Source organism: Labrus mixtus, chromosome 2, assembly GCF_963584025.1.
Source record: "Labrus mixtus chromosome 2, fLabMix1.1, whole genome shotgun sequence".
NCBI classification, from domain to species: Eukaryota; Metazoa; Chordata; class Actinopteri; order Labriformes; family Labridae; genus Labrus; species Labrus mixtus.
Window position 1 is genome coordinate 7,159,430 of NC_083613.1, and position 13,908 is coordinate 7,173,337.

The 13,908-nt window shown below is 38.3% G+C and overlaps 1 protein-coding gene across 1 annotated transcript; it reads right to left on the bottom strand.

The window, feature by feature from the left end:
• Positions 1 to 2,399: 2,399 nt before the first annotated feature.
• On the bottom strand, positions 2,400 to 10,800 carry ptp4a1 (protein tyrosine phosphatase 4A1). The gene is made up of 6 exons (XM_061049173.1): positions 10,674 to 10,800; positions 7,418 to 8,080; positions 7,194 to 7,286; positions 6,175 to 6,305; positions 4,831 to 4,905; positions 2,400 to 3,616 (listed from the first exon to the last, which is right to left on the bottom strand). Exons 2-6 carry the CDS (start codon positions 7,520 to 7,522, stop codon positions 3,499 to 3,501), a joined length of 522 nt encoding a protein of 173 aa, XP_060905156.1. The 5' UTR covers positions 7,523 to 8,080; positions 10,674 to 10,800; the 3' UTR covers positions 2,400 to 3,498.
• Positions 10,801 to 13,908: the final 3,108 nt, after the last annotated feature.

The following is a 13,908-nucleotide window of genomic DNA, read 5'->3' on the forward strand; positions in this document are numbered from 1 at the left end:
TTTTGCATGTTTTCTATAGCCAAGCCTGGCCAAAAACTACCAAGACTACACTTATAAACATTTAGTTTGATCATGTTCAACAGCTTTAAGTCGCTTCTTCCTACAAGGTAAACCTGAAGTGGGAGGTTAAACATTTTATTATTTACACAATTTATTAAAACAGTTATTGGAGTATTGTATGTCAGAAGATTCAGTGTATCATAAAATATACATTCCGGAGTTAAATTTTTTGAATACTTAGTTGATTCAGGTTGTGATAATTGCACACGTTTATTCAAGGCCTTAAAGTTGAGGAGCAGAATCTTGAAGTCTATACTATATTTGACTGGGAGCCAATGGAGCTGCTGAAGAACAGGAGTGATGCGATTAATGGAGGGCGTTCTGGAAATGATGCGCGCGGCATCAGAGTTAAGTTTGTGGATGGACTTGCCAGGAAGACCAAAGAGAAGGGAGTTTCAGTAATCAATGCGAGATGTAACCAGGGTGTGAACCAGAATGGCGGTACGGTACTGTTGAGTGTGAGGGAAGGGCGGGGGGGATTAATGTTATGTAGATGGAAATATGCGGACAGAGTAAAAACATTTTTATGTGAGGTTGGAATGATAGTGCGCTGTCGAGGATGACATCCAGACTCTTAACCTGAGGGGAGGGAGAAACTGAGTAGTGATCAATAGAGAGATAAAAACTGTCAAGGTTTTAAATTGTGCATTTGGTGCCAATGTGAAGAACCTCGGTTGTGACACTGTTTCATTTGAGGAACTTGCAGGAGAACCAGGATTGGATTTCCTGTCGTCAATCAGACAGGGAAGAAGTCAGGAGGGAGGAGGTAGGTTTGATGGACAGGTAGAGCTGGGTGTCATCCGCGTAGCAAAATAACTTGATTAGATTCACGGAAGATATGACCAAGAGGAAGTATATAGATAATGAACCGAAAGGGGCCAAGGACAGAACCCTAAGGAACACCGGTAGTGACTGGAAATGGGTGGGAATTTAAGGTTTTGAGTTGCTGAGTGCGGCCAGAGAGATAGGATGTAAACCAGAGCAAGGGTGTGTCAGCGATTCCAATAGAAGCTAGTCTGTCACGGAGTATGTTGTGAGATAAGGTGTCAAAGGCCGCACTCTAATCAAGGAGGATGAGGGTAAAAATCACAAATGAGCTACTCATGGCAGCTGACTCCAGACTTTTAACAGTGCTGTCTCTGTTGGGGGACTATTGCTATGGAGGGGGGAAAAACAGACTGGAATTGGTCATAGAGGTTATTGTCTGACAAGTTAGTATGAACTGGAGATGCAACTGTTTTAGGTAGGAAAAGTTAGGTTGGAGATAGGACGAAAGGGAGGACAGAGGGTAAGCTGGCTTTTATCAGGACAGTAGGGAGACATTCTAACAGACAGGTAGATGGCTTTGATTTGTGGATCTTGTTAGATATTTCAGCAACAGAGGAACGTTTGAAACGTATAAGTGAGTGAGAGCTGGGCTACTACTGGTAGCGTAGTGGTTAGTGTGCGTGCCCCATATACAGAGGCTATGGTCCTCCAGGTGAGCGGCTCGGGATTCGAGTCCAGACTGTGGCTTTTTGCCGACATGTCATTCCCCACTCTCTCTCTCTCTCTCCCTGATTTCTGACCTCTGTCCACTGTCCTATCTCTACAATAAAGTTAAAATCTTGAAAAAATTAAAATAAAAAAAGAGAGTGGGAGAAAGTGGGTGAGAACACTGGGAGAGGCTGGATGTTTGGAGTCAGTTGCTGGTTAAGCGTTTGGGTTCTGATGACCATGTTGAACAGGGTCCTTGTGTGTTGTCTTCACCTGAGCTGATTATACCTGCGTAGTGAGTTGATTTTGATTACTGAATGTTTATTTTACAACTTATCATTGATAGAGATGATGCTGTCATGTCAAGATAAATAAAAAGTACTTAGGTTCTATATCATCTAATGGATTTTAATAAGAGAACAAGAAATCATTTTAACATGCACATAACTATGTTTTAATCGAGGGTTTATAAAGGATCGGATTTTAATGCTCAAGGGTGCATTGTTAGCAATAACCACAAGGTGGCACCCCATCATCCAAAACAATTGAGTTTAAATCTTAATGCAAATTGATAACACTTTGACCACATTCTGCTGCTTATTTTCGTTTAATTTTACAAGACACTTGACCTTTGAGCTGTTTATTTCAAAAGAAGCACACTTTTTCAATAAACTAAATTGTTTTCCCAACCTCATGAACTTCAGCCTGGATCACACATCTCACACAGGATGCCTGCTGTTCATAGCTGCAACTGGATGTCAGGAAACTTAAGGGTTGTGTTGCAATATTTCAATGAAGTTACTGATAAACACAAAACAAAGAAAGCTGATAAGAGGTTAAAGTTAGGACAAGTCAAGAAACTCTTCATTCAAGTCTTGTCTTTTATTTACAAAGTGTTGAAATAAAGAGATGTGATAGATGTGATTTAATAATAACCACTCATCCACTCTTGTTTCTCAGTGTATCATTTAATGTACTCTCACAAGTTGGTGAACAGTTACAACTGTCGCTCACGGTACTAAATCACACATCCATTGATAGTATAAATAGCCAACCTAATAATAATAGTACACATTTTCAAATACATAAAATCATCAAGTATCCAAGTCTTAAGTTACGGACATCAAATAAAAAGGCATACAAAATATCGCAGACGTTGGAAGTCCAGTTTGAAGCAAAAAAAGAAGAAAAAAAAAAATCACATTTTCTGACATGGCAGTTAATAAGTAAACAGAAGATTTGATAGAGAAAATAAACAAGGTCCTAGACTTTCAATTGACAAATAAATATTGCAACAATTAAGCGTTTTATATTTAAAAATAGTTACTGAAAGGGCATAAGTGAGTGTAAGACTTCCTGCACAAGACAAAGGCAACGTTTTTTTTTGTTCCGAGTAGAAAAATGAAACACCTTTACCAAATGCCAGAGGGGGTTGACTCCCGCCTCGATTGCCTTTGTTCCACTTCGATTGTAAGGCATTAATGGATGAACCATCTGATCTTAAGGAAGGCATACCTCTGTCTCGTCAGTCTGGAAACGGATCCCATAAATTGTACAGGGATTATAATAATTTGTAACATGAAAGTAAAGTCTGTTGTCTATTTAAGTACATTCTCAGGTGATGTAAACTGACCAATCAGAATCTTTGGGATGCAGAGAATTAATCCCACTTTACAACGATACACAACTCTGCACTAACCTCTTTTTCTTTTCTTTTTTTGGGCACATGAAGAGAAAATACGGTGACTCCGTTACACACAAATCATTTATTTTCTTTTTTATGACACTTGATTTTGAACCAGGGGCAGGAAAGGGTATTGTTGAAAAACAAAAACAAAAAAAACGTCAACACAATAACTCAGAAAACAAGACTGCCAGGTGATAAGCCAGTGAAGTTGAATTTAACTTTTCTGATGTTGGGGGTGGATGGTTTGGGGGGTTGGCGTGGCTCGGGGTTTGGCTTTACTGGATGCAGCAGTTGTTTCGATGGCCGTTGGAATCTTTGAAGCGCAGGCGCATCTTTGGACGATATTTCTCCAGGTAGAACAGCTGCTTGCTGTTGAATGCTCCCCGACGCTTCCTGTAGAAAACAAAAGGACACAGATAAAGATCAGTTCAGCAGATTTGGATCATTCTATAGTTTTTATCACAAGAAGAGTAAACAGAATATCTGGAAGCTCTTAGTATATATATAGTATATAACACTGAAAACAGCAGCTATATAAAAAGGCAGACAATAGTTATTTGTGTTCTTTTAGAGATATATATCCTATATAACCCTAAATGTTCATCTTTCACAATGATGTAACACCAGTGCAATTATCAGTCAAGTTCTCCTTCCCAAAAGAAATTGAGTTGGAGATGAAAACCATTAAATATACCGAATAAAGCTCTTCAGTAAGGCTTTGGTGGCTTAGTATATATATAGTTTTGACAATAACACTAAATTGTTCTTTGGGGAAATAGTTGTCAGATTGAGTGAAAATGAAAATAATTGGGAGAAGCAGCTCATTATTATTAATCTGAAAAGATTAAATCCTAAACCAATTGGCATGACATACAAATCAACGGCCAAAATATGTTTCATGTTGAACATTATTCTTTTAACTTTGTCTAAAAATCCAAACCATCATTTCAAAGTAAACACGTGAGACCTGGAAACATTACAAGGGATGACACATCACACTATGAAGCACTCTCCACTCCTCCCACTGAATCACTCTTATCTCACCATCTGATACCTCAACTATTTACAGTTCTGACTCATGGCTGCTTGCTTTAACACAAACACTCAGATTCTGTGAAAATATGACTTACAGAAAGGCAGGACAATCTCAAAACTGGCCTATATATATGGCCTATATAACTGAACTATATAGTGATATAACTATAGTGAGCATATGGCAGGAGGTTCATACAAAGTATCTGTTGTGTATAGAGGACACAGATCAAAGATACTGCATGTTTGAGGGATCGTCGGGTCTCTATTACATGTTTGCACAACAGAGAGCTCCAATTAATATAGTATTGAACTGTAAAATGTACTGCCCCTGCATATCCTGCACTCAAGAACCAAATATGAAGAATCTTTAAAAGTGTTTTTAGTTAATACCAAAAAAAGGCATATATGAAGACATAACTATAAACAAAACATTCCTCTAAATATGAAAACAGTATAACCCTGAAAAATACAGTTTCACTTAGACTTAGTGGTAAATATCATCAAACAAAACTTGAAATTCTTCTTGTAGTTCAGTCTAACATTTTCAAGATCAAAAAGTCACGTGTTCTTACTGTCGAATGAACTGGACAGCGTCTTCATATTTCATCCCACATTCTATCAAGGCCAGTGCCACCAGAACAGGAGCTCTGCAGAGGAACAAAACAGACCAAGTATGTTGGTTAAAAAGATGTTTTTGGTTTTGTTTTTTTAAATGGATTTAATTCAAAACTAGTCTTATGTCTAGTTTCATTTATCAGCAGAAACACATTTATTCAGGGTTTTTCATAGTAATTCAAGATCAAAAATGTTAATCTGTAGCGGAGCTGAAATGGGAATTCAGCTGTTTTAACCTGAGCTCCATTTAAAAAAAACATTATGACCAACAGTTACACATGTTTTGAGTTTGTTGTAACTGCTGCATCTTCATCCATGATGACATCTTATCAGATCACAATACGTCAATTGAAGGTTCTGTTTTTGTTTCTTATTCTTAGAGTCTGACAACATTAAGAGATCATCTTTAAAGAGAAAGATGATTTGAAAAAAGAAGAAGAAAAGAAACATCTCTCAAATTGCTTTGAATGAAAAAACAATATCCCCGTTTGTGGTCGACTGTAGCTTTGATTTGAGTTTGTTTGTTGGTTAATATGGTTAATAATGCACCAGCTTTGGTCTTTTGTCTGTTATGTATGAAAACACCAAATTTAAAATGTAGGGAGTTGACGTTTAGCTTTTTCTGAATCTTGGATCAGTTTATAGCAAACTAGATGAAAACAGTTTGGCAGGTTGTCAAAGCTGAGCAAACACACAAGTGGGACAAATGTGAGTGATTTTATGAGTCATGAACAGAAACATGAGAGAAATACATGTGACTGTTAACTCTCCTGCTTTTTATAAAACCACAACAGATGATACACTGTCATATTTGCTTTATGTAATTTCTAAACTCAATACCATACCACTGTATGAAACTTTAAATATCAAGATCTTTTAAAATTTCACCAGTTACAGATTTTAAAACAAGTCCATATTGAGATTTTCATATGAGTAAAAGCTTCTAATGCCGGCATGTAAGACACTTTTCGTTTTTGACAGAGTGCTGAAGCTCCATATATATATACAGTATATTACCTATATTACAATAATATATAACAAATTATCTAAACACACTCTTAATAAGATAGGACCAGACATTTTTGATTGAATAAGCCTTAAATGATGGAAAATCAAAACTGCCGTTAACTCATTTTCTATCCATCAATAACAACCATTTTGATATTCTTCAGAGAAGTACAAACAGAGGAAAATGCCACACTTTTATTTGCCAAACCCTAAGCATCAGAAATCACGTGTAAAATATGATCCTGTGTGATAAGAACATAATACTTTAATCCTCCTCCACAGCGAGCACTCACCTCCCCAGCCCTGCCACACAGTGGACGGCGATGCAGCAACCGGGCTCCTCCCTGAACTTCAGCTTCAGCAGGTTCAACCAATCGTCCACGATCTGGTTGGAGGGAGGAGCTCCATCGTCAAACGGCCAATCCTAGACGAGAAGAAGGGGGAAGAAAGAGGGAAATGATGTCATCTGCCCAGTTTCTCGGAAACCATAACAAAAGAAGTGTGAAAGCTGAAACCATCTACAGGGAAACAAAAATGTTGTTGTAGAAGGAGGGACTGTGTCTTTCAGTATCTGAGTCTATTTTTTCAGTTGTTACACATAAAGTGTTAATCAAAATTACACTGTTGTGTCAGAAAGAATCTGTTAGAGTTAAAGAGTTTAGAGTCACAAAGCTGTTTTATGTCTTTAACTGAACCAAAGAGAGCGGTTCTGTTTTATTTTGTGCTGCAACAAAAAGGGTCAGTGATCGATACTTTAATCAACAGATATTTTCTTTTCTACCTTTTAATGGTTTTAACTTCTTATGTATGAGACGTAGATATTATATATCATAAAGATATATTTGAATTAAAGGAGGCAATGTGAAGATACAAACTCAGGCTTTTGGAAACTGTATTGATCTTTTTCAAATTAATTTCTGACTTCCTGTTATACTGCCCTGGCCAAATCAGAAAATAGAGGATAGAAAATAATCCTTACCTAAGTATTTGAATTCCTAAATATAAGTCTGACGCATCCTTAAAGAGAGGCGGACTGTTTGTATAGTCATAGAAAACCCAGATAAGTGTAGGTTTGTTTGGATTCAATTGATGGATTTATTCAACATGTGGACAACTGAAAAGCAGGCCAAGATGTGAACACAATATTATCATTTTTAGTTTAATTATTGGAAGACTTTCAGCAACATTGTGCACTAAACATTGTGTTCTAGTCTAGAACTGACCACGTACGTTGTTCATGTAAGTCAAAGCTGGAAAAATGTGAAAAAGTAAAATGAGTATGCTTATATGTATGGATATCACCAGAACTTACCAGAACTTGGATTCCCTCTTTCACGACCAGGGTGGCATCATAGGTGGCCTCGCAAACTCTCACGACGGTGGTCACTCCATATTTCTTCAGCTCCTGTACGAACACGAATCAATACTTATTAGAGACATCAAGGAGAAAGTCAACTCTGATATCTGTAAAGTCGAAAGTCTCTCGTTATCGGACTATATAAATGTAAACTTGAGAAGAATGACACTTTGGCTCACCTCAATGAATTTGTTCAGGGTGGCGTTGGTGGGATTGTGGGTAATGAGGAACCTCATGTTTTTGTAGGTGATCTCCACAGGGGCAGGTCTGTTCATACGAGCCATTGTGACAACTTAAAAATAACAAAAGTCTTCCACAGAGTAATAACACTGATGTAAGCACGGAGTTAAAACTCGGAGGGAATGTCAAACAAAAATCTGCTCCTAGAAACCTAGAAACATAAATCCTCCGCTCTTCTTTCCTTCGAGGTTGGCTAGGCTAAAAATACGAAGGCTGCAATGGGCAAAAACGGGGAAATTTTTGTAGTTCTCGGCCAACAAAAAGAGAAAACAACTCAAAACCCTCTCCTTTGGAATAAACAAAAGAAAAAGAAGGGGGGGGGGAAACCAAGGCTGGTTCCACCTTGGTTCTGGCCAGGCAGAAGCCAACAAGGGCAGTGTGCAGCGGGTGAAGTTACCCCATCCAGGCCGAGTTGTCGCTGGTTCTGGGAGGCTTCCCGGTCCTGCCAACTCTCCGGGGTCCCTCCTTTGGCTCAAGTGCGTCGGATCGATGGCGAGTTTGGCTGTTCACTCGTCTGCATAGGCAGCGTGCTGAGCCTGGCAGTAGTCCCCACTGCCCTTCAGAAACTCCATAAATGTGTGACCCAGAACACCACAGAACTGCTGCAGGACACACAGGGGGACAAGGAGGGAGGAGATGGGTTTAAAACAGGTTCAAAATACAGAGGTGGTGGGTTTTGGTTGTTTTGGTGATGTCATTTTAGTTAAAAGGCTTTTTTCCAAAGTTTGTTTCCCTTGTTACTTTGGGTATTGGCTTAGATTCTATGGGAGTTAATGTTTAAACCATCTTTAGGAATCTCCAAGAACCAACACTTACCATTGTTTCTGAACAAGTCCAATACGTTTATCTACGAATCAATCAAGTCTAGAAAGCACAAGAATCTTTTGTGATGAATAATTATTAACTGACAGTAAAATTATATTTAAATTGAACCTACAACCATCACTTCTCTTCCTTAACATTTCTGAATCAATTGTAATGTCTTTACGCGACAGTAAATTGTGGAAAATACACAACATCTGCTCCCAAAAGTCAAGGATACATTTTTAAATATATTTTAAAGACGTCAAGTGATTATTATTTTTGAATTAAGAATTTTTGTGATTAACATTACAATTTGTGGAAAAAATGCTCTTCAAAACTTCCCAGATGATGTGTGTTAATAAAAACATTATATTTGTACTTTGTTTAGGGTACTGTACTGCTTTGATTCTATGCAATATTAACATTTAAAGGCACTATTAACTGCCCCACAAGAGTACAGCTTTGATTCCCATTCTGAGCAGGTTAAGGTAGAAAAGAGACATTTTTCCAACAAGCCTTAAAAAGAGATCTAATGCTTCACAGAGGACCAGGGGAAAATATGGGATATTAACAATAAAATATACCTCTGACTTTGTTATATAAAGCCACACTGCAGTGCTGTGCTACATCCTACCTAATGGCCGCTGATGTACAATAGGAGGGATGTGTCATTTCTGACATCTAGGTCATATTAGTGAGAGCTGAGCTCACCACGAGGCCTTTAGCAGGGGCTTTAAACACACACACACACACACACACACACAGTGTAATTATCATCCTCATAAATCTGACTCACAAATGCGTCCACTGCCATTTAGTTCTTAATGTTCTTGCTTTTTACTCCCATGAAAACAAGAACGAGGAGTAGAAAGGTGTTAATATCTGAAGGCCCCATTTACCTCCAGCTTAAATACTATAAGTGGACAGTAGTGTTTATAACGTCCTGCTGAAACACACTATTTGCAAGAATCGTTTTCCTTAGTAAAAGAAAAAAGTGAAATCATTTGGTTATATTGGAGGTGGATTAAGCTCCTTTGTTTGTTTTACTACTTAGTACACCATCCTCTTTGAAACATTTTTTACAAATAAACACCTATTTATAAAAATACATTTTAGAAGATACAATCCTTTTGATTTAGCCATTTCCAGAAGATGTCTAATTCTCCAGTAATCCAGCGTATAGTATAATTATATACCATGTATTACAGCCTAAGTAAGGAGGCTGGGATTAGAAAAATACTGAGCTCAATTATGGCAACACAAAGTCCCCTTAAACTCCTCTAACAAAACAAAGAGCACAGCTCCAATTTGATCTAATCATTACAGACCATATTTGCTCTTCCTACTTGACAAAGACCAAAATTGTAAATCAATACTCTGTGCTGATATTTCAAAGTCTTTAGATTTGTTTTCATCTACGACAGAAGCTTAAAATTAAAGACACGATAAAAACATAAACATGCATACATATACAAAGCATTACTATTACATCACACAGCATGTACGGACCTGCAATGTTTCTTTGTTATCAGAATAAGGTCTGTATTTGATTTTTAGGATTGGCTGGTGTATAATTTATAAATATTAGCTGCTCAGAACATGGTTGGAGTCAGAGACAATGATGTTTTCCAACCAAGAGGCTTGGATGAAATTTCGTAGAAACGATTAGGGCAGGATAGTTTGGCAGTCGGGAGAGTCAAAACGAAATGATATATATATATGTATTGATGCTTACTATTTGGCGCAACATGCAAAAATAATATTCCGACACAGGGAATGTAAATAGCCGTCTTATTGGCAACGTATGCTGCAGACTGCTTCTTGTTAAAAACGCAGGCCTGCTGTAAAGTGTCCTTTGTGTGAGGGGAGACTGGGCGCCATCATATCACGTTGGAGGCCCTGTCAAGAGCCGAGAGGTGGACAAACACACGTTTCTTTAAGGTGACAAACACGACGCCTCGTCAAAGCTGCAGGAGGGCAGTCTGTTTCGCATAGTTTGTGCAAAATGTCTGCAATGTTTTTAAGTTATTTCGCGTAAAAAATGCCTCAGTTTTAACACACAGGAACTTCGGGTGACTAGTCTTGAGCTGCAGATCCGACAGTCGCTTCCTTTCCATGATGAAGAACATACATTAGTTAACCTTAAATAAACCGGTGCAAACATGCATTTTAAAGATGTTTCCGTCATATAGGATATTTAACACCAAACGTCCAGGTCACAGAGATATTAGAGCAGGTTTGTGTCGAAGAGGCCGTGATTTCACCGGAGAAACGTGAAGGCCAGCTGGTGAACCATAACGTACTGATTTAAAGAACACAAGACAAAGAAATAACAGACATGAAACAAAATGGCAGCCACATGAAACATATTACTTACTGGGATATGCTTACTCATTGAAGATTGTAGCTTAATCATACAGCCGGTTTCCAGAAAAAAGGTAAAAAGGTAAAACGGTTCTCCACCATACAGTGCAGCGCTGTTCCTCCGAGCGGAGCCGAAGTCTCCTGAAGCTGTCGAGAAGCAGCCTCGACAGAAAGCCGAAGCCATTTCCTGTGTGGACCTTCAAAATAAAACACAAATATAGTACCACTGCTCTCCACCAGCATGTAATATGTACAGTCTATGCTCCCCACACGTCGAAGGAGTTTGATTGACATCTTCTCAAATTAGATAATTGTTCTGTTGAATTCATTAGATGTAGCCTGTTTATTTTTCCACATTTATTCTTTCTTTGCTGTACAGAGTTGGAGCAGTTCAATATTGGTCTTGTTCAACAAAAGTTGTCTTCCTGTCAATGGAAAGCTTTTGCTTAATTGTTTTTTTTTACAAATAAAAATATATTGATATTGACATATTCTTATTGGACAAAACTTGCAGTTTACACCACCAAGGCCACTGCACTGCACCCGACCCCCATGCCCATCCCACAGTGTGGCAGCTCCATGTTGTGTCTTTGGGTTGAACCCGACCGGGCCCCATGGAGGAAATCCGGGCCACCAGACGCTCGCCGTCTCTAGCCTTCCACTTCTGGGCAAGGTGTCTTTGTTCCCCTTCTGCGGCTTCATGGAGGTTTGTAAATCGCTTTTTGTCTGAACCCTCAAGTTGTCTTGGGAGACCCTACCAGGGTGCCCCCTGCAACACAGCTCTCAGGTTCATTGGGACACACAAACCCCTCCACCACGATAGGGTGGCAATACATGGAGGCCTCCTGGTCGCCTCTATCGGGAGGTCTTCTGGGCACGTCCAAGTGGGAGAAGACCCAGGGGTAGACCCAGAGCTTGCTGGAGGGATTAGGCTACACCTTCTGGCCTGGGGCAACTTGTTTAGCCTGCTGCCACCACGACCCAGCTAAGCTGATATGCGAAAGATAATGAAGGAAAACAAGCAATTTGAAGGCAGAAGCATTTAAAGATGTGATTAACGTCTCTTCTTTGCCATTTTTTTTTGTCATCTAAAAGTTAAGCAATTACAAAAATATATTAACTTGTGCACAAAGATATTAACTTGTGCTCACAAGATTGTTTTATTATCTACTTCTATCTTCTTGTAAACTGTTGAACAGTGAACTAAGTATTTCTATCAGAATTTAACCAGAGATTTTGCTATTGGTCCACACTCCAACCATCTGGGACAATATTTGGCTTAACAAATACTACAACTAAAATAGCCTATGTGAATCACTTAAACCCTGTAATTATCAACCAAAAGATACAGTCTTGTTCTTAGTTTGAACTTCAGTCATGCATGTCAAACCAGTTTCACCACCCTGCAGGTGAATTAATTAAAACCAAAGAGGTGCATGTGATCTTTCAAGTTAAGTTCAAACACATACTAATATATTTAATATTATTATTTTATATATTTTAAAATATATTTTCTTTACAGGGAGATTACACAGGATTATTATAAGACTTTGACATATTATAGTCTATATTTTCTATTAAATTTTTCCCCATGTTTTTAACAAGGATTTTCTTTTACCCGTTACAACTGGAGATATTTTTTATCTAATGAATGACACACCCTAAGCTTTATTATGAAGAAAAAGCACAGGAAGTTCATGAATCCTCCTATATATAACTGTATGCAGCTTGATGAAGCTCTTTAAAAACCCCACCCTGAAAAATGTGAGGTGTTCTGTCCAGACATCTCTCTCCCTCCATGCTGCACTGGTCAGGTGGTGTCGGCCTACTTGGGCAGGACTGCCCCCTCACCTCCTGGGACCACTGTGGACAGAAGACACCGCAAATCATCCTATAAACAAACACCTTTTAAAAAACATGCTTGATTACTTTCATATTCAAAAATGAAGAGCTATTTTATGAGGGAAACAATCAACATTCTAACAACTAAGTCTTCTTTGAGTACAATATTTTCCTTTTCCTTTTACATCATTTCCATGAGTGTCTCTGCAGCATTGGTGTGCACTCCTGTCTTTTAACCTTGGATGGTTATATTTGTAGAATTTTAATGAAAAAATTCACTGTTGTTATTAACAACATATTTTACTCTCTATATGGGAAATAAAGAAATGGGACTTGGATGTTTTCATAGTAAGGGAGACCATGGTTTGGTTGTAACACAGTTTGCTTCAGCAGCTGTAACTCGCAGAAATCTTTATCTAGAGTTCTCAAAATTTGGAACAAACAAAAAAACAAATGGAACAAATTCAAACCTCTGCAAGAACATCATAGACCTCGTAAACTAATGTCAAATACACAGTGTTCCTTTGTTACAACCTACTCCACTATCTGGATTTGGGATAGGTTGAAACACATGCTGGGTTGTGGTAAGTAGAGAAAATTCCACACTATGCTATACTTTAAATACTTTTTTACATTTTAATCCCATATAATCCTGCATATGCACTTGTTAAATTTTCCAGATCTGGTTGTTCACACATGAACTTCACAGCATGAGACTATCACTGTCAAACGGGAGGGGGGACAGGGGTCTCCAAAGGCAAGACATGACGTAAAAAGAATGATGCAGAAGTGGCAGACAAAGCATCAGACTTGCTATATGATGATGCATGTAGTTCAACAGAATCACAGCATTCACAAACTGGGGAACAGAAAACATAATGCAGCAGTTCAATTACATTTACGTGGATTGCACCGGTCGTGTACATACAATCTATGGTTGTGCACTGATTTCAGGGAATAAATATCATTAACCCTCCTACTCTGCTCGGGGCTAATTCTCCTGATTACATCCTTCTCCGTTCACACGCAGAAAAAATACTAGGGTGCCTGCAGGAGAAAAACTGGATAAAGACAGAGTGAAAAATTCAGCTGTTTGTGTTCACACATGAAGCTCCTATAAGTCTATAAGTCAAATGATTTTATCTGCAATAGTACGAAACAAAATAATGTCTCGGTCAAAAAATTTACTTTGCTACTTCGGAATCAATTTTCAGTAGAATAGTAGTATATGAATTGAATGAATTGAAAAATATTTATAATATAGTTTTATATGGACAATGTCTCATTTCTGTGTTTTATGGTTACGCTGCAAGGTATTCAGACGGACCATATATCAACGTTGGTGTTGCGGCTATTTGGCCCACTCCCACCAGCTCTAAGCTGGTTCAGATAATTATGGGATTCACTAATTATTATAGAC

Coding starts and splice junctions, on each gene's coding strand:
- ptp4a1 (XM_061049173.1), bottom strand. CDS start 7,522: ATGGCTCGTATGAACAGACCTGCCCCTGTGGAGATCACCTACAAAAAC. Junction 7,287..7,417: donor CCCTGAACAAATTCATTGAG/GTGAGCCAAAGT, acceptor GTGTTCGTACAG/GAGCTGAAGAAATATGGAGT. Junction 3,617..4,830: donor GCTGTCCAGTTCATTCGACA/GTAAGAACACGT, acceptor TGTTTTCTACAG/GAAGCGTCGGGGAGCATTCA.